General features: G+C 37.2%; 4 protein-coding genes across 7 annotated transcripts; 2 read left to right on the top strand and 2 right to left on the bottom strand.

Annotated features, from left to right (window-relative positions):
* The first annotated feature begins 604 nt into the window (after positions 1-604).
* On the top strand, positions 605-4,322 carry LOC122292110 (carboxy-terminal domain RNA polymerase II polypeptide A small phosphatase 1-like). The gene is made up of 6 exons (XM_043100338.1): positions 605-1,021; positions 2,072-2,200; positions 2,289-2,409; positions 2,714-2,795; positions 3,582-3,735; positions 3,847-4,322. Exons 1-6 carry the CDS (start codon positions 737-739, stop codon positions 3,979-3,981), a joined length of 906 nt encoding a protein of 301 aa, XP_042956272.1. The 5' UTR covers positions 605-736; the 3' UTR covers positions 3,982-4,322.
* A 4,810-nt stretch (positions 4,323-9,132) lies between these two features.
* On the top strand, positions 9,133-12,239 carry LOC122292096 (putative serine/threonine-protein kinase-like protein CCR3). Its single transcript, XM_043100316.1, has one exon. It carries the CDS (start codon positions 9,558-9,560, stop codon positions 11,952-11,954), a length of 2,397 nt encoding a protein of 798 aa, XP_042956250.1. The 5' UTR covers positions 9,133-9,557; the 3' UTR covers positions 11,955-12,239.
* A 1,944-nt stretch (positions 12,240-14,183) lies between these two features.
* Positions 14,184-19,987, bottom strand: LOC122292077 (NF-X1-type zinc finger protein NFXL2). 4 transcript variants are annotated; one of them, XM_043100297.1, is made up of 13 exons: positions 18,629-19,987; positions 18,411-18,524; positions 18,271-18,326; positions 17,855-17,921; positions 17,327-17,419; positions 16,835-16,920; positions 16,567-16,729; positions 16,312-16,485; positions 15,984-16,174; positions 15,725-15,806; positions 15,379-15,585; positions 14,664-14,767; positions 14,184-14,575 (listed from the first exon to the last, which is right to left on the bottom strand). In XM_043100297.1, the coding sequence occupies exons 1-13, from the start codon at positions 19,772-19,774 to the stop codon at positions 14,557-14,559; spliced, it is 2,502 nt and encodes an 833-aa protein (XP_042956231.1). In that variant the 5' UTR covers positions 19,775-19,987; the 3' UTR covers positions 14,184-14,556. The 4 variants fall into 4 exon arrangements, with proteins under 4 accessions (XP_042956231.1, XP_042956222.1, XP_042956218.1 ...); XM_043100288.1 differs by having other exon boundaries at positions 14,664-14,747; positions 18,629-19,986; XM_043100284.1 differs by having other exon boundaries at positions 14,664-14,753; positions 18,629-19,981.
* Positions 19,988-20,441: 454 nt separating this feature from the next.
* Positions 20,442-21,991, bottom strand: LOC122292069 (F-box protein At5g49610-like). The gene has a single exon (XM_043100272.1). It carries the CDS (start codon positions 21,608-21,610, stop codon positions 20,459-20,461), a length of 1,152 nt encoding a protein of 383 aa, XP_042956206.1. The 5' UTR covers positions 21,611-21,991; the 3' UTR covers positions 20,442-20,458.
* Between the last annotated feature and the right edge of the window lie 755 nt (positions 21,992-22,746).

Here is a 22,746-nt window from a genome sequence, read left to right as displayed (position 1 = left end):
TTTTTTAATTTTTAGAAAAAAATGAATTTTAAGCTTTATTTTCTCTTTACATGGATAGTAGTGTCTAACCAAGAGTTTATGATGGACTAGGGATCGGCTGACAGTCTAATAGTATTATGGTGATGGATTCGTCTATAAAATAGTAGTTAATAGTTCAAATTAAACATTTTACAGTAAAAAGAAACTCTTATAATTACGTCCAGAGACGATAACTATGCTGATAGTCACAACTTTCTTTTTAACAAATTAAGAAAAAAAAAAAGAGTATAACCAACAAAACAAAAAATAAAAAGAAAGAAACAAAACCTTCTTCCGACCAAAAGATAAAAAAGAGTAATGTTATATATAATTGTGAAATTGTAAATATCGTGTAATTGTTTTGAAAAAAAGTAAAATCTACGATTAAAAAGTTAATTTTTTTTCATATAAGTTTTATATTAATTCATCTTTTTTAAAACGATTGCACGTTTTTTACACTACTACAACTGTAAATATCATTTTTAAAAAAAGAAACTCTGGTGATGTAGCTCGACAGTACGTGCCACTCTCCTGAAAAACGCGTGACTGACATCTCTCTTTCTCGACGAAGACCACGAGCACATCTCCGAGAAAATTAGAGAAAACTACAGAAGCAATTAACGTACGTATCTGGGCGAGCAGATCATTCGTTGATATCCTACGCACCCTAATCATTCTCTTCCTCTCTTCTCTGAGAGAAAGAGACGCACCCTTGGCTATGCCTATGGCCGAGTTGACTCAGACAGAGGTGTACTCACCGAGGTCTCTGCAAGTATGGCGGACGCTCCTGAACTGGTTGGCCTTGTTCTTTCAGATCTTCCTTCAGATCCTCAGAGCTCTTGGCCACCACGCTTTGCTCTCTTCCTCCTCCTCTTCTTCTCCTTCCTTCAAGCCCTTGCCGGTCTCTGAGCTCCCGGACAACGACTCTCCGGAAGCCTCCACCGTTGAAATCGCCACCGCATCCGGGGATTTCGATTCCGGCGAGCAGTCCGAGAAGCTCACGGTACGGCTTCGTTTCGACCCACCTTTCTTTTTAAAGTTCTCTTTTTTTCCCTTTTGTCAAATTTGAATTTGATCTGGTTTTTCAAATTCTTTGTTTATTCATTATATAAAATTTCTATCTTTAGCTTTTATGTTCAATTGAATGACTGTATTTCGATTGTATAAACATTCATCGGTTAAAAAGTATTTTGTTTTTGTTAATTGCAGAGGATTTTAGTCTGTAGGAGATATAGCCCCGTCTTTTTGCATGGTGGGTTAGATAATCGATTGCTTTCTAGGTTTATTGGGGCAAAAACGTTGCTTTTGCTTAGAGAAACGTTTTGTGCAGGTTAAATCTTTTTTTTTTTTTTCATTTTATTTTGTTCACATAAGTAGAGAGCTTACTATATATATGCTAGAGATAAATGTAAACCGCATTTTAAAAATTTAATATATGGAAACCCTTTTGTTTCTAAGATTGAAATTAAGTTGCGCTTGAGATATAGTGATTAGTGCGGGCATTAAATAGATATATTGAGGACATGAAAGGAACCACTTGAATCGGAAATAAGCTAGATGTTGCTGCTATTTATAGGAAAGTACTGGGGTTGCAAAAGCTGACAAAACCACAGGTAGCATGCTGGTGTTCACCTAGTACTTTTTTATGTGGTTACCTATACAATTCGGTTATGCTGTCTGGGTTGATCTTGCGGGTATGCTTTTCAAATTTGCTACCATTATTCTCTGCAGTTTGCATTTAGTTTGCTTCCCATCCATACTACAGTACCGGTATCTATTTTTGGAAGGTGTAGGTGTACAATGTTTTTGACCATCACAAACTTCCGATGTGCAAGTTTGTTAAGAAAGTTTAAGAACATGAGTGCAAAATATGCCAACCCCAATTAGTTCAGGTAAGGAACTGCAGTCGAGCAAAAGAAAATGGTAACATAGGTTGGCAAAATGTGTATAATTTTCTTTTCTTTTGTTTCTTTTCTTACCATCATCTTTGTTTTGAGTTTCAATTGAAAGCTGATACCTTGATAGATATCGCAAATGAAAAATTTACTCGCAGGTAGTTCTTGACTTGGATGAAACTCTAGTATGTGCCTATGAGACATCTAGTTTGCCAGCTGTTGTTCGTAATCAAGCCACAGAAGCTGGGTTGAAGTGGTTTGAACTGGAATGCATCTCTTCAGACAAGGTGCTTTGCATAACAAACATGTCATATCTAGTTTGTACGGTAGTAATTCATATAAAAATGTCTTCACATGAATGTTTTGGGATTGAAGGAAAGTGAAGGAAAACCTAAGGTCAACTACGTTACAGTTTTTGAGCGTCCTGGGTTGCAAGAATTCTTAAAAGACCTTGGTGAATTTGCGGATCTTGTGCTGTTTACTGCTGGTTTAGAAGGTTTGGTTATTACTTAAAAGGAAAATGCTAGAAATTATCCCACTCCTCCACCTTTATCTCGCTCTACTGATGTAGGAGTGCACAATAATCCTTGTTAAAAAAAGAAAGAAAGAAAGAAAGAAAAGATGAAGAAGAAGATCAAGATAAAACTCCAAGGGTTATTATACATTGTCGCATCATCAAAGAGGGATAATGGTGGGGCAGTAGTGTTGTTTTTAGCATTACTTCAAAACTTTAGATGTCCTTCTCACCTCTATTTGCCCCTTTTCTCATTTACACATGATCTCTTTATTTATGCACACAGGTTATGCTAGACCACTTGTTGACAAAATAGATAAGGAAAATCGATTTGGTAGTCGACTCTATCGACCTTCAACAATTAGCACGTAAGTACTGCTTCCACTTCCCTTTTGTGATCTTCTCCCTTCCCACCCTCCACCCTTCCCGTTTCTTTTCTTTGCAAATCGTAGCCAATAATGTGGAAACCTTCTTGTGAAATTTTATTTGTACCTGTTGGGGACTTTTTGCTGCTTTGTAAAGTCATTTTGATGACTGCACCTGTGTCTTTGTCCTCCTCGTGTTTCATTTTTTTTTATTGTTGTATAGATAACGCTCATTGGGGCAGAGTAGAGACTTATTTTTCCAATCTTTATTACTTTGGGCTAAGGCCATTGCTTTAGAGGGGATCAATTTTAATGACTTTTATGCTTCTTTTTCTTGCTCGTAGGCTGTAATTAGGTATTTATCTCTCGTAACTACCTGTGTATTTGGGCTTTGCCTAATTATGAGGATCAATAATTTTTCTTGCTTATAAAAAAAGTTAATTGTTGTAAATGACTAGGTTTTCCTTTATCTTTTTGGTACGCTTTCTGGCTCATTAAGATCCTTTGGAAACATCATGGGGTCACAGAAACTTTTATAAATTATTGAAGGATTTGTTTGATTCTTATGAGATGCCCAAACTATTCACATGTTTATATACTCCATTTTTATAAAGCTCCAATCCATCTCATAAATTTTGGTCAAGTATGAAACTTCAAGTTTAATTCCATGAGCACACATTTCTTCCCATGATTTATGTGCACTTATTGGAAGAATGAACTTTCAAAAGCCCCCTAGCTCAAAACAACTTGGTTTAGTTTGGTAAATCCTTTGATTCTGCTAAACTATAGGGAGCACCGGGAGCATGTGAAGGATCTCTCCTGCCTGTCAAAGAATCCATCCCGAATTGTTATTGTTGACAACAATCCATTCAGTTTCTTATTGCAACCATTGAATGGAATTCCATGCATTCCATTTACTGCTGGGCAACCACATGACACACAGGTACCAATATTTGCATTTAATATATCGGTATCTTTTCACAAATAATTTCATCATCTATTGTTCGACTCTTTTATCCCCTTATCAAGTACTTACTATTGACCTGTTGATCAGCTTCTGGATGTCCTCCTTCCACTCCTCAAGCACCTTTCTCAGCAGAAAGATGTGAGACCGTTGCTCCATGAAAGGTTCCATATGCCTGAATGGTTTCAAAAGCAAGGAATTCCTACTTCTGCTTGGATGTTGTAGAATAAAGACTATGCAATAAGAGCCGCCATTCTTCTTTGTACGATCACCTACAATTCCTCTTTTTCAAAGGTAGCACCTCATCAATGGACTCAAAATTTTTGTATAGCATCGATTTGTACACAGGAGGTGATGAAACCTCGTTTGAAGCTCTATCCGAAGATTTCAACTGCTGCACGCCTTGGTCCCATAGCTACACCATTTATGCATGTAGATTTGTCAAAGTTCTGATTGTTATGAAACTTGATTTTCAGGCTTGTGATCATCTTGATTGTTTCTGTAACTTGTTAGAAATTTGTTAAGACAGTAATCAATAATTATTAGCTGTTTAAATGTTCCCAGCAGCATTGCTCAAAACACCGTTGGGAGAACAGAAAAAAGCACACCCCGCCCGCCGGGGGCGGGGGGGATGAGATTGTTTGCTTTGTACGTTTTTCGTGCCGTACGTACTATTTGAGATCTAGATTACCTAAACTTGCGATGGCTATGGGCATGAAACAAGAGCACAACGGACGAACGCCTGCACTGCATCTATCAGATGCATGCAGATTTATCAAGTAACCTTTTTTTTTCTTTTTATATTTAGGGGTGTGTTGGTTTGCTCCTTTGGATTAAAAAAGTATTCTATCTTATCTTATAATTATAATTTTTTTAAATTTTCATATAAAATATAATAAACAATTCTACTTTTTAAGATTTTAAAATAATAATAATATTATAAAATAATATTTTGTTTAATTTTTATTTTTTATTTAAAATCATCTCATCTCATTTTTTAATTTAAATGAGTCGGAACCTTTAAGTTTGTCATTTACAAGCTAAGATTCAACCTTGTCTATCCATTTTTTTCATTCCCTTCTTCCTTTTAGAAACAAAGGGAAGAAAGTTAGAGGTTCATTGTGAAGAGTCGAACACAAGCTCGGCTGCCCATTCTTAGACTGAAAACCTTTTATGAGCCACAACCCTAAACTGTTGTCAAGAGGTAGGTTTTTCTTGCTTTCAAGATTCAAGCCTTGTAACTCATCTGGCTGCCCTCCCAGTTGGGGAGTTCTACACCCTGGCTGCCATAACTCGAATAGACGAGCTAACTATAAGCATAGGTAATTTGAGTCTAGGTAAATCTATGATAATTTAATTTCCTTTTATCAGAGTTAGTTTGTGCACTTCTTCACTTGTTTTAAACTTGTGATCTTTGAGTATTTGGGAAATTTATGGTAGTCTCTGATAATGGGACACAGTAAGCATACTTTGCACGGCCACATGGTCTGTAGGAATCTTTTTTTTTAAAAAAAAAAAAAAAAAATTGCCAATGATGAATCGTTAATCATATTAGTTAGCACTCCAACATCATGTTAGGAACTTAGGCAACCAAATGAAACTTTTACAACTTTGTTTGTCCTTAAAAGCTTATCCATCTCAGTGTCAAGCAACAGCATCGACTACGTTGGAAACACTTCTATCCCTTCTAAAAGGCCAGACGATCTTCTATCGATGTATAGTCTAGTATATATATTTACACATTTATCATATATGTATTTTTATGTTAAGCTTCTGTTGTTTTCTTTGTTCATTTTTTTTTTAATTTTTTTCAAAGTTTGTTTTAAAATATTCCATGTTCTCATTGCCCCGAGCCTCAGGCTATGTATCTTTTTTGGATTGGATCTGATAATTGAAGTTTGAAATGACATAATTGTACAACCTTGCTGCCTAATTTTACTGTATAGTCTGTATGGATAATTGGACTCATTGAATTGCTAAATTTGCCTCTCTCGATGATATGCTTCATTTTTGTTCGTAAATTTTTCATAGTTTTACCTTATTATGAAATTGTGGATTTGGGAGATCACGCCCGTAAAAATCTTGACTGCAAGGTTTAGATTTGTGTGAGATGTTCATAGGGCAAGAAACGTAAGATGGGGTACTTAGGTAAGATCAAAAGAAGCGTGGTTCATGCATAATACCTCACCAGTTTCATATTTTTTAATTTGAGTGAGTGATAGTCATAAAGTTCAAACATTTAAAAAGAGCAAAAATGATTTGAGAAAGGTTGTTTTTTTTTTTTTTTTTGGGTATTTATAAAGTTTATAATTTGTCTTTTTGAAGAACTTATTATATGACACGTGGGTGGACGTCCTTGATTTAATACCTAATATGGACTATACTGCGTAATGTATTTGTAAAATAACGTGTATTTTGTAGCATATTTTGTAATAATTTTGATAATACCCTTAAAAAAATGGAAAAATTTAGGATCTTGTTTATTCATGCTAGGAATGGGAAATTGCCTTCAAATTTCCATACACATGCGTGATGAAATGAAATTAAACACGAGCTAGTATTTCACACGAATTAAAAATTACGTCACTGTTTATCCAAAGAATATAAATATATATATGTGTGTGTATATATTTATATATGGAATTGATCATTTCATCCACGTCATATAGAGGGTGGAAAAGTAAAGTCGTATAGTTATGTCACGGAATTCAATATTTTTTTATATCTATTCGATTCATTCCCATAAAAAGATCTAGAACACTTATTATTATCAGCATCAACGTGACGAAATCTACTAAGATTAGTCAACAACTTCTTTTTTAAATAATGCTGACACAAAAATGAAACAGGAAAAATAAAAGGCAATAGAATAATTTCTTTCTAGAATTCTTCAACCAAGTTGACCGGCGAAATGTCCTAAATGTCCTGTATTTCTGAAAGGAAAATGCTTGTATGCCGCCTCTCCGTGCCCCCTCAAAGTGACCGCTGGTCACAAAAAATTTTTTTTTTAATTTTTTTTTTTACTTAGTGATTAAGGAAGTGATTTTAAGTGTATTGATATTTTTTTTATATTTTTTAAAAATGTTTAAATATATTAAAAAAATCTGAAACGAAAAATGAAAAAAAAAAAAAAAAAATTTTGACCGTGCGGTCAAATGGAGCGGTGCACTCTGGGCGGCAGAGTAGCACCGTCCTTTCTGAAATAGTCATAGTATAGGTAGTTGAGAGCAGAAAATGAAATGTGCCTATGTTGTCCATTCATGAATACGTGTGAATATTTGCCATGTTCACATACATTGGATTGTTGTCCATTCACGAGCACTCATTTTAATGTGTGTGTTTAAATAAAAAAAATAAAAATAATAAATCACATGTTGATTTATTGCATAAGAATGATAAGTAGCCATTCTCGATTTTAATATTAGTTTAAATAAATAAGCTGTAAATGGAGTAAATGGTTGAATTAATTGACCCGTCACTGTGTATATGCATGAAGTTTGTGATATCTGGCGTCCCTCGTATTTGAATTTGAATAAAACAGAGTTCCTGCTTTGACTGTATTTATCCTCCATCTCTTTATGACAAAGTCTTAAGCAACGAATTTTCATATCCCAATCCTTTATAAATATATTTTAAAAAAATAGATATCTTAACTATATACAACCTAACAAATTAACTATCGAATTTAAAAGAACGAAGACGTAGGACAATAACCTCATAAATTAACTGGCCGAGGATATCTGGATAAAGTGATAAATTTAAAAATAATTATTAAAAAAAAAAAAAGGAAAGATGGTGACCTTAATATTATTTATAATTTTATATTATTTATCATTCTACACAATATATTTTATATATTTTAATATTATTTTTTATTATTAAATTAATTAAGTTATTCTACTTATCATCTATATATCATATATTTATTATTAAAAAATAAAAAATATATAATATATAGTGATGATAAATAGAATATTTATTCTTTTGCCAGATGATGCATTGACCAGGTCGGGTGGGATGCACTTGTGGGTCTCCGTCGGACTTGATTAATCCATTTTTAATTTTCAGTGGTCCAGAAAAATTAAGAAAGTTACAAATGAAACTATGTACGCAACGCCTTGAGTCTTTGACTCTTTCTTCTCTCTTTCTCTCTCTAGTCTCCAACAAGTGTCAACAATTTTTTTTTTAAAAAAATGATATTTATAGTTATTGATTGTATAAGTGTTTTGTATTTTTATTAAAAAAATGAAAAAAAAGGAGTTTATATGAATAAATGAATTTTTTAATAATAAATCTTATTTTTTTTAAAAAGAAGTTTGTAACTTTTACATAAGTTAAGACTGTATTCCATATTACTCTTTTATACAATATTAGATGTATTTAAATGTGAAATTTATCGATTCATGAGTTTTTTTTTTTTTTAAATTTCAATTCTAAATCTCAAATTTCAAATTATAAGTGTAGATAGTATTTTTTTTTTTATTTTGAAATCAATTTGATAAAAAGTTTAAAATTTAAATTTAATTTTTTTTTTTTAATTTGATAGGATATTGGTCATGTGGAGGGAAACGTGTTCTCGGACCTAATCCTGATTTAACATTCTACAAATAGCCGATAAACAACATTCGATAATTCATGTATCCATAATTCAAAATCTCTTAACAACAGCTCATGTTCTAAACTTACAACTAAAATAATTATTTTGAATATATTTAAGATGTGATATCCTTCGTTTAAATTTCATCATCTCTAATAATTCGTACTAGTGTTATATATTTTAAATAATTATATATATATAGTAAAAAAATTGAAATGTACTAATGAGATTAAAAAAAAAAAATCAACAAACTGTAGAAAATAACATTTCACTTATCTCGGGTTAAAGAATAAGCAATGCACTCTTAAGTTTATTTAGGGTTGCATTAGGAGTATTAAAAAGTATTTAAATAGTATTAAAAGTTTTTTAATGAAAAAAATAAATTGTTTGGATATTATATATTATAATACTTTTTAATATATTATATATTATAATTAAAATATAAACAAATATAATATATTAAATAATTTTTTAATAATAAAACATGTTACTTAAATTATAAACTATAAATACTAAATATATAAATTATATTTTCCACCCAATTCCATACATTCACTCATTTTGCTTTGAAAAAAAAAAAACATGCAGAAATCACAGCATATTTTCTGGGTCAAAATCCGCCACCTGTACTCGCGTGCTTCGTCTCAGGGCGCGTAAACAAAAGCAATGCCACGTCTTCGCAAATGGCGGCGAGGCGAGTCTCCCTTGTTTTTCCTGTCCTTTAGGGGGCACCGAGTTCCGCGTACTCCTGCTGTCACCTCCTTCTCACAAGCAGCTTTTAAGCATATGTTTGGTTCGTCGTCATTCAAAACTATTTTGTACTGTAAATTCTTTGAAGTATGTTTGGTTAGTGGTTAGTCTTTCTTTTGACACTTCCGTTGATTTTGCCTGTAAATTTGTTTGTTTTTAAATACGAATATTTAAAGACCCGTTCACAAGAATCTGCCAAACACAACCTTGAAAGACTTCCCCGAGAGAGTTCAATTGTAATTTGTTGCCATGCTGAAAACTCCGAAACGTCTGGTCCTCTCTCTTTCTAATCTCTCACACACAACTAATCCACCTGCAATCTCGACCTCTGTAACCCTCTATCCGTCTTTAAGGTGCTCTCTGTTTTCTCACTCCCTCTCTCTCGGTCAACTCCGCCAATGAAGCTGACCAGCCTCCAAACCACCATTCCTTTCGTAAAAACAGAGTCTTTTAGATGACGAAACTACCATCTTCTTCCTCATCCGCCGTCATCATCATCCTCTCCGTAATTTTTTTCATCTACAGGATACCCTCAACCCATGCGCTTGGCTCCGGCGCCACCCTCGCAATCAGCTACGCCTCCGCCACCGTCTGCGGCATCGTCGCCTCGAAGCCCAGGCAAAGCATCCAATGCTACCGACGTGGCCAAACCATCCCCGTCAATCCCAGCGTCAATTTCTCCTCCATATCCGGTGGCCAGAACTTCTTCTGTGGCCTCCGCTCCGGTGGCTACAGCCTCCTCTGCTGGGACACGACCAACTTTTCTAGCAGTCGCTTCGACCCCCAACGAGTTTACTTCAATGACACTGTCGTATTAGAAAACCTTTCGGTCGGTGACGACCAAGTCTGCGCCACGGTTGTTGGTACAGGCTCCGTCAAATGCTGGAGAGGTGACGATAGGTCTAGACTACCATCTAATGGGTTCTTGTCAATCTCCTCTGGGATAGGATTCTCTTGCGGTATCTTAAGGGACAATAGTCAGGTCCGGTGTTGGGGAAGTAATACTACTATGGCGAATCGTATACAGACAGAGTTTGGGATCTCACCGATGGCGAGTATTGTAGCTGGTGGCTCTCATGTATGCGGCCTCAATTCTACCGGGTTTGTGTTTTGCAAAGGAAGCAACGATTCTGGGCAGTTGAATGTTCCTTCGAATTCGGCATGGGAGTTCTCGACGTTGGCGCTTGGAGAGAGCCATAGTTGTGCAATTAGGGGACCTAATAATTCGGTTGTGTGTTGGGGTGGTGGTGGAGAGTATTCAGTGAATGTGACGCAAGGTGTTTCGTTTGCAACCATTGCGTCGGGGTCGAATTTTACATGTGGATTAACGATGGGGAATTTGTCAATTACATGTTGGGGACCCGGCTGGGCTGGTGAGGCCAATTATAGTTTAGGGGCTGATTTTCCTGCAATTCTTCCGGGGCCTTGCAGTCATTCTTCTTGCAGCGAGTGTGGTCTGTATCCAATGTCTCAAAACTTGTGCTCTGGTTTTGGGAATATTTGCAAGCCTTGTGTTACTCAAAGTTCAACTACGCCGCTGCCACCAGTACCATTACCCCCGGGGCCAACAGGTTCCGCTCGGTCATCTCCATCGAAGGGTCTGAGAAAGGGACTATTGGCGTTTTGCATTGTGGGCTCGGTTGGAGCTATTGCGGGTATTTGTACAGTTGTCTACTGCTTGTGGACTGGAGTCTGTTTTGGGAAGAAGAAAGTGCACAATTCAGTACAACCCACAATCACAAGGGCTCCCAGTTCTAACAATGGCACCGCCTCAAACAATAGCCCACCTTCGAGATCATCCACCATTAGGCGCCAGGGTTCGCTCATTATGAGGCGCCAGAGGAGTGGAACCTCATCCAAGCACGCAGACAGGGCCGAGGAATTTTCACTAGCTGAGCTCGCAGAAGCTACCAACAGCTTCTCCCTACAGAATAAGCTCGGTGCTGGAAGCTTTGGCATTGTATACAGAGGTAAATTAACTGATGGTCGCGAGGTTGCGATCAAAAGGGGCGAAACAGGTTCAAAGACGAAGAAGTTTCAAGAGAAAGAAAGCGCATTTGATTCAGAATTGGCCTTCTTGTCCCGCCTTCATCACAAACACTTGGTTAGGCTTGTTGGGTATTGCGAGGAAAAGGATGAAAGGCTCCTGGTTTACGACTACATGAAGAATGGTGCCCTTTACGATCATATACACGACAAGAACAACGTGGAAAAGAGTAGTAGCGTTTTGAATTCTTGGAAGATGAGGATCAAAGTCGCCTTAGATGCTGCACGAGGAATTGAATATCTCCACAATTATGCCGTCCCATCCATAATTCATAGAGACATCAAGTCTTCTAACATATTACTCGATGCGAATTGGACAGCAAGAGTATCTGATTTTGGATTGTCGTTATTAGGCCCGGAATCCGATTGCGATTACAGGCCAACGAAAGCGGCCGGAACAGTTGGGTACATTGATCCTGAATACTATGGTCTAAATCTATTAACATCAAAGAGTGATGTTTATGGACTTGGAATAGTACTGCTAGAACTTTTGACAGGAAAGAGAGCAATATTCAGGAATGGTGAAGATGGAGGAACACCCGTAAGTGTGGTGGACTTTGCGGTGCCAGCAATTATGGCTGGAGAAATGGTAAAGATCCTGGACTCCAGGGTTGGGCCACCAGAGGTGAATGAAGTAGAGGCGGTGGAGCTGATGGCATATACTGCACTGCATTGTGTGAATTTGGAAGGAAAGGACAGGCCAACCATGTCTGACATTGTTACGAATCTGGACCGAGCATTGGCTGTCTGCGATTTTAGTCATGGCAGCGTCTCTAGTGGTGCAATCTCCATCGTTTTAGAATGAAGTTCCGAACTGGAACACAAGAAAAGAAACAATTTTTTTTGTCCATTTTCACGATTGTTTTTGGAGAATTCTTTTTTGGTATAAATTTGTTTTTTTTTTTTGTTGTGTGCGTGTGTAAAGTTGAGGGATTTCATCTAACTTTGAGCTGTTAGTAGGCAGTAGGGTAGGATTTATGTGAACAGTGACAGCCAGGAAGAAGGATTACCTGGTTTATTTTTAAGGAAAAGGCTTTTATGTTTCCTTTTGTAACTCGGACTTGTTGATAAAGCTTTCTAATTTTCGTAATTGCAATGTTGTACTAATCAAGTATAAACGAAGTCTGAATGGGTGGGAAGAACGCTTTTCAGGTGCAGAATATTCTTCACTCAATTTGATGAGCATATGACAGAAATACCACGTGTACGTGAACAAAGATTTTTTTGGGTTTTGGAGGGAGCATAAAATGATGCACTTTGTAAGTGCGCCCAGATACGCGGCTTGCGCTTTGTACTTGAGCCCCACTCGTACTCGGACTCTGTCAATCCTTCCTGGAAAGAAATTAATGCCACTTTGACTTCTAGTAGTTTCCGGAAAAAGTCTCAGCGGTTTCTATACTCTCCTCTCCTCCATTCTATAGAGAGTACTATAGGATTAGGGGTGGGGGGGCCTTGAGGCACCACCTCATGCCTTAATTTGCTCCTTTTTGTTAGGCTGTTGGGTGAATGACTATGTGCACAAACTTTAATTAAATATGACACTGCCTGTTGGGAGGAAGGGAGTCCCGCACGGCACAAGTGTGAGCTACAGACTCTAGGAAGCTTCACCCTATCAAGTGTGTCTTAGCTAGGAACCATACAGGTTTCAATTTTTAACATCTCGTGCTTTCCTTACATTGTAATTGCAACTAAATATTGAACCTAACTTGATAAGTATAGCCTAATCACATGTACATTTACAAAATAGATTTGTTCGTTATTGGCTCAAAGTTTTCTAAGTTTGACAAACGAATTAAAGCTCTATACAGACACATCCATTATATGTACTGGTTTTAGAATCAATGGAACACGTCCATGTAAAATCCCCGGAATACACGACATTGACGTCTTGGCGACATATTCTCGCATCCTCGTTTTGATGTCAGTGTCACGAACCATTCGCATTTCACACGGCTGGCAACGTGTAAAACAAAACTCATGGACCAAGTCAAACGCGTACTGCTTTGGTCGGACAGCGGGTTTCACACGTGCTGGATATTGGCTTGTGGATAAAATTTTATAATATCGTCGTTTAAACATATTGCTTAATTACTCGACGCCAATTGGACAGCATAGAGTATTCTGACTTGGGATCGTTTATCGTTGGTCCCGAATCCGATCGCGACGTGAGACTGAGAGCATTAACATTGAATTAGTTAAATTCATTTTCATTTTTAAAATTAAAAAAATATCATCATATTTGCTCTGCATTGAATTAGCTAAACTATTTTCATCTCAAATATGAGCTACAATAAATCTATTATTCTTTTTAAATATGAAGTATACTGAAGCAAGTCTAAATCTATTTTTTATTATATTTTCTTTACTGCTGTCCACTCCTTTTATCCCTATCACTGAGTGTTCCCCTATATAGCCGACTACTTGTGTGAAGAACTTGTATTTGATAAAAATTACAAGACACACGTTGAATAAAATATTAACAATTCTAAATAAGAATTAAAAGTGAGACAAACAATATTATAGATTATTATATGTTATTTTGTTATATTTTGAGATTATTATATTATAGATATAGGATTTTTTTGAATTATACATATGTGATTTTTATTTCCATATCAAATTTTACTATCTATGTGCATATGAAATTATTATATTATAGATTATTAGATTGTGAAAATAAAAATGAATATGATTGTTAGAAGTTATTGAAGATTAGGTAAATAAATTAAAAAGTAATTAAAAAATAAAAATTAATTAAAGAAATAAAAATAATAAAATTTTATTATTATAGGGAATATTATAACTAATCTAATGTAGATTTAATTTTAAGTATTAAATAATTAATTAAAATTAAAACTTTATATATCCTTTAAATTTTAAAAATTATAACCAATCCAAAACCAAAACCAATACTCGACAATAGGCTAATGAAAGAAGCTAGAATAGTTGGGTACTTCGATATTGATCACGAGAACCGAGGTCCAAATGTAGTAAATGCAAAGAGAGATGTTAAATGGGCTTGGGCCGCCAGAGCTGACTGAATGAATGAATCGTAGGCATTATTATCGAATATCTTTTAGCAATTTTGTTGTTGTTGACCGACATGAGCAAATAGCTGTCCGTACATTGTATGGGTATTTGAGAATCTGAGATGATGGTAAATATTGTTTGGCGAGCAATCAATGTATAAAGAATTTCATTGTAGTAGTATCCTTTTGTAAATCAATCCACATCAAGCATTAGAAGAGCAAGAAGACTAGACAATGGTTAGATCCGAGGGTATCTTCTTCTGTGTCTTTGTTCTTCAACTTGATCCATCCAATCAGAGAGCCACATGAGACCCTTGTAACCATAATTTGCCACAGCAATTATGACAACCGCGAGGGCGGCGAAGAGAAGCAGCCACTTCACATTCGCAGCAATTTTCTGTTTGCAAATAAGAGTTTCTGGTGGTGTAAGCAAACAAGAGGGTACATGGGGGGGCTAACTTTTTTGTCTAGTAAAGATATCAAACCTGTAGTCGTGAGATTTGCTCCGCGTCTTGTATCCGTTCTCGTCTTTTTCTGCGCTTTCGTACATTCTTTTCAGTATCTGGCTCCTTTTCCTTGCAAAAATCAACTGTGGTATTAGATTTCATCAGAATAAAGTTCATCTGTCAAAAAGCTACTGAATCTGAAAACACAGAAGCAAATTCTCATGTACAAAAAGGTAAGAGCTGTATTTTTTAAACTGAATATTTATCAGCGGACAAGAAATTCCATCCAAAATCAGGTTTATGGGTCGCTCCATTTTCCCATTCCCGCCACTCTCTATGGTCCCTGAGGAGAACTGAGTGCCATCAGATCTTTTAAAAACTCAAGTCTGCATGTTTGCATCTAATTCTCTATATTCATTTTTGGGATTACAGGAATTATTCCACAGTACATGGCAAAAAGTTTGTGCCAACTGATTGGCCATGGAAAATGACACACTTAGAATCATTTTTACAACTTCTATATAACTATGTATTAAATGAGGGACATTTTTGTAAAATAACTTATAAAAGTATCATCACTTTACATAAATACCCTCATATTAAGCTAAGATAGTATAAAAGTTGTAAAAAAGAGTTGCACGTATATCATTACTCGATTGCCATACCCAATAAAATCTTGTAGTAGAGCCACAATGACTCCAAGCAAAGAGAAAGGAAAGTAAAAAGGATTCTGGTAGGATTAGAAGTATATTACCTCCACCACCTTCGATTTACGCAACTGTAATTCTGAAGTAGCAACCTCTACTTTGCTCTTGCAATCACAATTGCATGAAAGAAGTCCAAGCCCATACTGATTTTTTGGTATATCTCTAGGATCACAGCCAGCATTCCTATAGGCTGCTTGAACATCTTGACATAACCACTCTCTTTTCAAGGTTTGGCATTTACAACGGACAAAAATCTAGCAAAAGAAATAATTGAAAAGAGTACTCAAATATACAAATGCTAGTTGAAATGCTACAATTGTGTCATAATAATTGAGAGTCCATATGTTCCAATAAATGGCATGGTCTTCTCTATAAATTTATTGAAATCATTACCTTCTTAGAGCACTTTTGAGGTGATGGGCATTCACCAGGATGACATGGCTCTGGACATAGATGGGTACAATTGGGCAACCTCCTGCAGCATCAATATCAACTCTTAAGTCCATTGTTCCGTTTTATTTCTTAGACCACAAGAAGAATACCAGAGCAGGAGGAAGAATTTAGAGAGTTTAGATTGAGGCTCTGTTTACTTTAAGTAATAAAATAAGCACGCTCCATAATAACTTAGCATGAGCATATATTCATAAATTACCTATGACAAGGCCCACCGCATGAGCGAACAATCATCTGCTCTTTTTCAGACAACCCATTGTAGTATATGCACTCAAAAACATGGACCATAGCACCACAGTGGCATGATCGTTTTACAAGCACTTTGCATGGGGGACATTCTCCAGGATGACATGGTAGGGGGCAATGATGAGAACATGTGGGCTTCCTCTCCTGAATAAAGAAGTTGAAAAGAAGAAGGCAACTAATGAGTTTTAAAGTGATGAGTCCTAAGATACAGAGTAGTCACTGGAGGAATATAAAAGATAAAAAGTACACTGGAAAGGAAGAAATAGAAGTGTAATAAACACCTTTTGGCAAGGAAGATAACACTCTTCACAAGACTCGCTTCTTTCATTCTGGATGGATGTTGCAGATAGGCTCTTCAGAGTATGGCAGGTTTTAGTACAATAATGATTACCGCAAGATAGAAGATTTCCACGCAAATTTTCACAGGAAAACCGTGTTCTATTGGAGCAGACCACCTGGTATACAGAGGAAACCATTATCCTACTTGTATGCATATAGGAAAAATGAAAATTTATGGCAAGAATACTGAAACTAACCATTCTCTCTGCTCCAATGTGCTGCCCGAGGCATGACCTCCACACCAGTTCTGGACAAGGAGGGCATGCAGAACCTGGTGTACACTCGCTCTGATGTATTGACTTCTTTTTCTTTGGTTTCAATGTAAATTCGGAATTAGGAGGAGGTCTAGGGCCATGACACCTGGAAAATAAGGGAAAAGAAGAATAAGTTGTACCAAAAAAAGACTATCTAGCATCGAAAGGAGATATTAACATAAACATTCATGAAATGAGAGATATTGAAAACCTTAGATTGCATTTATGGCCACATGGATATTCTTCTTCACAAGGTAAACGACAAGGGGGGCAAGCTCCATAATGACATTTGTGTGGCTGGAAACAATAAAGGCTTGTCAATTTTTAAAATATCCAGGGGCAGGACATGTAATGAATAACTAAATTTCTCGTTTACAAGACTTTCAAGTATAATGATGGAAATTTTTAAGACAAAAACCCAAAGAAATTGTACAGATATCAAGAATCAGCTAATCATCAATGTTTCAAGGAATTTCAAGTCCTCGGGTCCTTTAGTTTCATAACCACACATGATGAAAACGAACGAGGTCAGATATGATAAGGGTTGTCAGAAATCAAAATAGGGAATTCGAAATCATGTGATTTTTGGCAAATGCAAGTATCCTCCCAACTTAGAGACCAATCTTCATGCATGAGGACATATATTTGAAAAAATCTAGAAACCTCTAATATCGAAAAGCCGCATTAGAACAACCAACAGTACCTTGCAATTTGATCCATGCCTGCATAGAGGCACAATATGACATGGCTTGGGACATCTAGGAGGCTTCTGATCCGCCTCAGTACCACAAGGGACCTAGTACAGAAACCAAGAGACTATTCAATAAAGGTTGTCAAACATGCATTTATTGCAGGAAAGTCTTTCTGTTTTCTTTCCAAATTTTTTGAAATGGTCCATTGATACCATCAATCAGAGACGCATGAAAAATACAAAAGCTTATCTCGAGTTACAAGGAAACACCAAATTATAGAAGGGGCGGCGTTATTTATACATTTATAAGGTTAGCATATGTAATCAATGCACGTGCTATACAAACACTAGCAAGGTGTCAGCTACAACATAATTATGGAATAATTGGACTCTTAGGCCATCAATTTGAGTAATAACAGAAGATAATATGTTTCCCAACTTCTCTATACTTCATTCAGTACTTAAAAAACTGGTGCTTGAGATGAAAACCAGCTCCCAAATAAGAAACTAACTACAGGATCCAAAAGATCAAACTCACACCTCAAAGTGTGTCTCACCACATGCACATGAAATCGTCACCATCACTGGGCAGGGAGCACAGACACCTCTGCAAGAACAAAACTGACTATCATCAATTTTTTTATAAGTTAAACTGACTATCATTATACAGCGCCTCTGTTTATTAATTCAAAAGTACACAAATGTTTTTGATAAGTAATTCAGGATTACACAAATTATAGCTACCAAAAGCTTCTTATAATTGCAACCTACGCACAAAATTTCCAGAGCCGCTAATAGCTAAAGTTGAGTATAAATCTTATGTGTTAAGCTCATTGGCTAAACCATAGAGACCCCCCACAAATTTCATGTTAGTATCTCCAAACCAGAGAACCATACGATAGCAGCATCATCACATGTTGGTTACTGCAAATGGCAAAGGGTTACACATGACACACCTATGGCATGGAGAAGGGCATTTATGGTTCTTACACCGTAGCTTCCTGCCACAGACCTGGAAGTAATTTGAAAAGAAAAAAACAGAATCAGAGATTATTTGTTACAAAACGGAGCTACAACAATAACCATACACACTCACCTCTGAGCATGGAGGACAATCCCCGTCACAGCAGCGACGCTTACAAGCATGGCGCCCACAGTCCCGCATTCTCTGACACTTCCTTTCACATAGCAAATCTTGATAGCAAGGAACCTATTCTAATTTCAGTTTCATTTTTCCCATACTGAGATTCCAGGAATTCTTCAAATCCATACAACCAAAGCGCAAAGACTAAAAAGAAGAAACAAAGAAAGTACCTCTTTCTTGAGGCTCCCACACCGGCAGGACTTGGAGACCACAATCCTGCAAGTTTCAATGCAGAGCCCGCGATGGCACCTCTCGTGGCACCTATGCAGGCCGCAGCTCAACGTCTTATCGCAAGTCGCCCCGCACAGTGGCGGTGTCTCGACATCACATGACATCCCTTGATACACTCTCTTCCCACACGGGCACGTCCGCTTCCCCTGAAGCGGGCATTCACCGCATTCCCCGGCCAAATGGCATCCTTTCCCACACGCGTGCTTCCCACAAGCCAGCGCCTTCCCGCACGGATTCTCGCACCGAAAATTCCGCTCGCAGCACTCCCTCTCTGCCTCCTCCACCTTCCCGCACTGGCACCTGTAGACCCCACGCGCACGGCACGGAGGGCACGGCCCGTCGTGGCAAGTTTCAGTGCACCTATGAACCCCACAGTCCAACAGCTTCGAACACACATTGTTACAAAAGAATTTCTTGAAGCCACAGCGACGAACGTCGTTAACGGCGCCGCAAAAGCACACTGATTTCACCAGCTTAGGGCACGAGGGGCACGGCCCAGGGTGGCAGAGAAGCAAGCAACGATGGCCACAGTTGTGCTTCAAAGGGCGATCGCAGATTTCGCCGCAAGAATGTGGTAGAACCCAGGGGTCACTGGGCGGGTCTGGTAATTTGCCACAAAAGCAGAGGTAGATCTTAGGGATTTGGGATTTGGTGTATTGGACACGACACTTGGGGCAGTTCCAGACGGAGGCAAGTTCCGGAGATACGGAAAGGCGTGTGGCAGCACGCGCGGCGGCGAGATCGGATGCCTGGCGGGCCCAGCTCTGGATGCAGACGAGATGGAAGACGGCGAAGCAGAGAGAGGAGCAGGACCAGGTGGGGTCGGAGGGCCTGATGCGCTCCAGGCATATGAGGCATGATAGGGCGCCGGAGGAGGAGGAGGTGAGGAAGGACTGTATTTTGTTGAAGTCGGAGGTGGATGGTGATGATTGGTTGGTTGATTCGAAGTAGGCTTTGAAAATGGAATTTGAGAGATCGGCGTGGCGGAAGGGCCGGGATCCAGTGTGGCCGTGGTCGGTGTCTGAATCGAAGTCGGAGTCTGAATCGGAGGGAGGTTGTTGGCGGTGGTCATTAGTTGAGGTCATTTTGCGGATTTGGAAATTATTAAGAGTTGCAGACTTCACCGATGATGGTGTCGTTGCTTTGCTCCAGTCCGGGCGAGGTTATCGGAGATGTTTCGTAAGTTTCCTTCTTTCACCCTTCTGAGATTTGGGCTGAACACAGGAACAGTTACGGTAGGTTGGAGGATTTTGGGCTTTTCCCAGCCAGATGGTGGATTCTTCAAGCCCATGAACACGAGAAATACGTATCGAGATGTTTTGTTATAAGTTTTGTTTTTATGAGAAATTTTAATTTTAATATGTTAGATGTTTGGTTATTAAGGTTGTATCCTATTACACTTCAATCGCTTATTTTGTTGACCGAGTCCATCTATATGTTCCTCCTACTTGTCCCATTCCACTCAGGTATCTAGAAAGTAGATCCCAAGAAAAAAAAAAAAAAAAAAAAAAAAAAAAAAAAAAACCACACAAGAAATTTAATCAAAAGAGATAATATCTAATTTCTCGTCATAAAAAAAAAAAAAATTACAGAACAAAAAAAATTAATGTTTCTACCGCGCGTACATATATAGAATTTAGTTGCAAACCACAAGAAATAATATATCATACTAATTAATTAATTTTAGGTTCTAATTAGAGTAATACAAAAAAAAAAAAAAAACAAAGAAAGAACAACTACGGATAATGGGAAGGGAAATCTCGGAAATCTCAAGCCCCGGCCAGCTGATCCCACACTACTAGTGTACTACCCCTTGTAAAGGATTTCTTCTTCAAATGAACCGGCTCTAAATCAGATTGGAAGGGAAAAATTGCATCGAGAGGCTTGATCCCCACCTTGCAGACATTAATGGACCTGCCAGTTTTTACATCATAAAAAACTAGGGCGGAATATCCCTGCATTAGTGCAACACCAGTACTGTCCATGGCAGCAGGAATAGTATGGGTTTCCACTTCCCGAAGGGATTCAATGCTTATTGTTTCTCTCTTACTCCATATTTTCATGTCATGGTCTTCCATTACCCAGAGTTGCATTATAAAGTTCTCTCCCATGCAAAGCATCCCAAGTCGGCCTCTGTATTCCACAAGCTTCATGTACTTGAAATAATATTTCTTGCACAGAGGGAAAGGCAGTTCGAAGGTTGTCCAACTCTCTGTATCTTCATGAAACGCGAAGATTTCATTGTCAGGCATAAGCGAGTAAAGCACACCACATGCAGACACAGCAGGATCAAATCCAATGAACTTGCCATAAGGCAACAACACATCTTTCAGTCTTTTCCACGCCCATGTTTCTGAATCGAAAATTTCACACCGATAACAATTATACAATATAGACTTATACCAGGTGCACGAAGACTTTGGTTGTGAAAATCGAACTATCTTGTAGCGTAATGGTTTTGATCTTAGAACCAACATCGCCATCTTTTTAGTAAAATACCGAGTTTTTGGATTCGGTATCTGGTGCCATTCTTTGGTGCTGGGCTTGCACACATAATACTCGGGTATTCTCAATCTTTTTGTTCGATAATCATTCACGCATAACAGAATACCTTGTTTAGGGGCGGCTTCGATTTTGACAGGACCGGGCAAGAATCTTAGAGAAAGTTTATGGTCGCAATCCGAGACGTTGTTGATGGAGACGAACTGAGGAGACGGCTCGTTGTTGTACCAGCTTTGTATGAAACACCCGGATATTATTTTTGCTCTTTGACAATTCTGTTGCATGAAAGTTGACTCGTACGTAGTCAGGTTCCAATCCTTCGAAACAAGCCTGCATCTCCCGATATCTTCCAGAGATAGTCGGGTTAAAATCTCGAAGATCATATCCGGTGGAAGATCAGCAGGCGACTGGGATTCCATTGAAACGATCAAAAGCAAAAGAGAAGTGACAACAAGCTAGAGATTGCCGGAGATCAGCAGTGGAAACAAGGAGATCACAAACCGTGGTTTTGTCTATGCGACTGTAGATCGTGTTATGTGTCCCTGTTCTTCCCTCGAGCTCTCTACTTGGTAAATATGGAATGGTACCGTCCTGGGAAATTATTGGTGTGGATATATCTAGGCCGGCCGTGGAACCAATTCCTTATATGGAAGTAGAGAATTTATATAATTGACGATCACTGACTTGATTCAACAAAATTCTTTTTCTTTCCTATCTAAATAAATTAAAGACTTCACTTTTATAAGTTAACTTACAATTAATAGATCTCTGAAAGGACTAGGATTCTTTCAGTAATCGCATCGAGGCCGCTAGCTGTTATTTAACTTATCAATTTATTGTGAGGTGATAGACTTACAATTCCACTGCAATCTATCTACAACATATCAATAAAAAAAATATTTTTTAAAATTTCAAACACATCAAATCAAAATCAAAATAAATTTTTCAAAAAAATATTATTTTTTTAAGAGAAATGATATTTGCAGTCGTGGTTGTATAAGCGGTGTGCAGTTATTTTAAAAAAAATGAATTAATATGGGACTCACACGAAAAAAAAAACTAATTTTTTAATCGTGGACTCCACTCTTTTTCAAAGCGATTGCGCGACATTTACAATTCCACGACTTTATACAGCATTGCTCTTTTTTTAAAAGGTTGTAGAAAAATTATAAATAAGTAGTTATTTTATCATTTTTCATGTTAATTTATTTGTCTAGTTTTAATTTCTTTTTGCCGCAATACTTGGCTAGCTTTTAATAAAAATAGTTTTAACTGCAAATTTACGTGTCATATATTGTTTTTAAATAAAAAATTTTACCCTTTAATTTCCTGTTTGATATATTAATTAATCCTTTTATGTATATGATCATTAAGTATATCACATTAACATTAATGTCAATTGTACATAAAAGCGACTCTTGCATGTTAATATATATGGATCAAATATGTTGTATAGATATTTTAATTTTATAATATTTTTATTAATTTTTTAAAAAGAAGAGAGAAAATTAAATAAAATGTCTTAAGTTAAACTATTTCACTCATATTCATAAAC

This window comes from Carya illinoinensis, chromosome 1 (assembly GCF_018687715.1).
Source record: "Carya illinoinensis cultivar Pawnee chromosome 1, C.illinoinensisPawnee_v1, whole genome shotgun sequence".
NCBI lineage: Eukaryota > Viridiplantae > Streptophyta > Magnoliopsida > Fagales > Juglandaceae > Carya > Carya illinoinensis.
The sequence above is the reverse complement of the archived record's forward strand: the minus strand, read 5'-3'. Positions and strand labels throughout refer to the sequence as shown.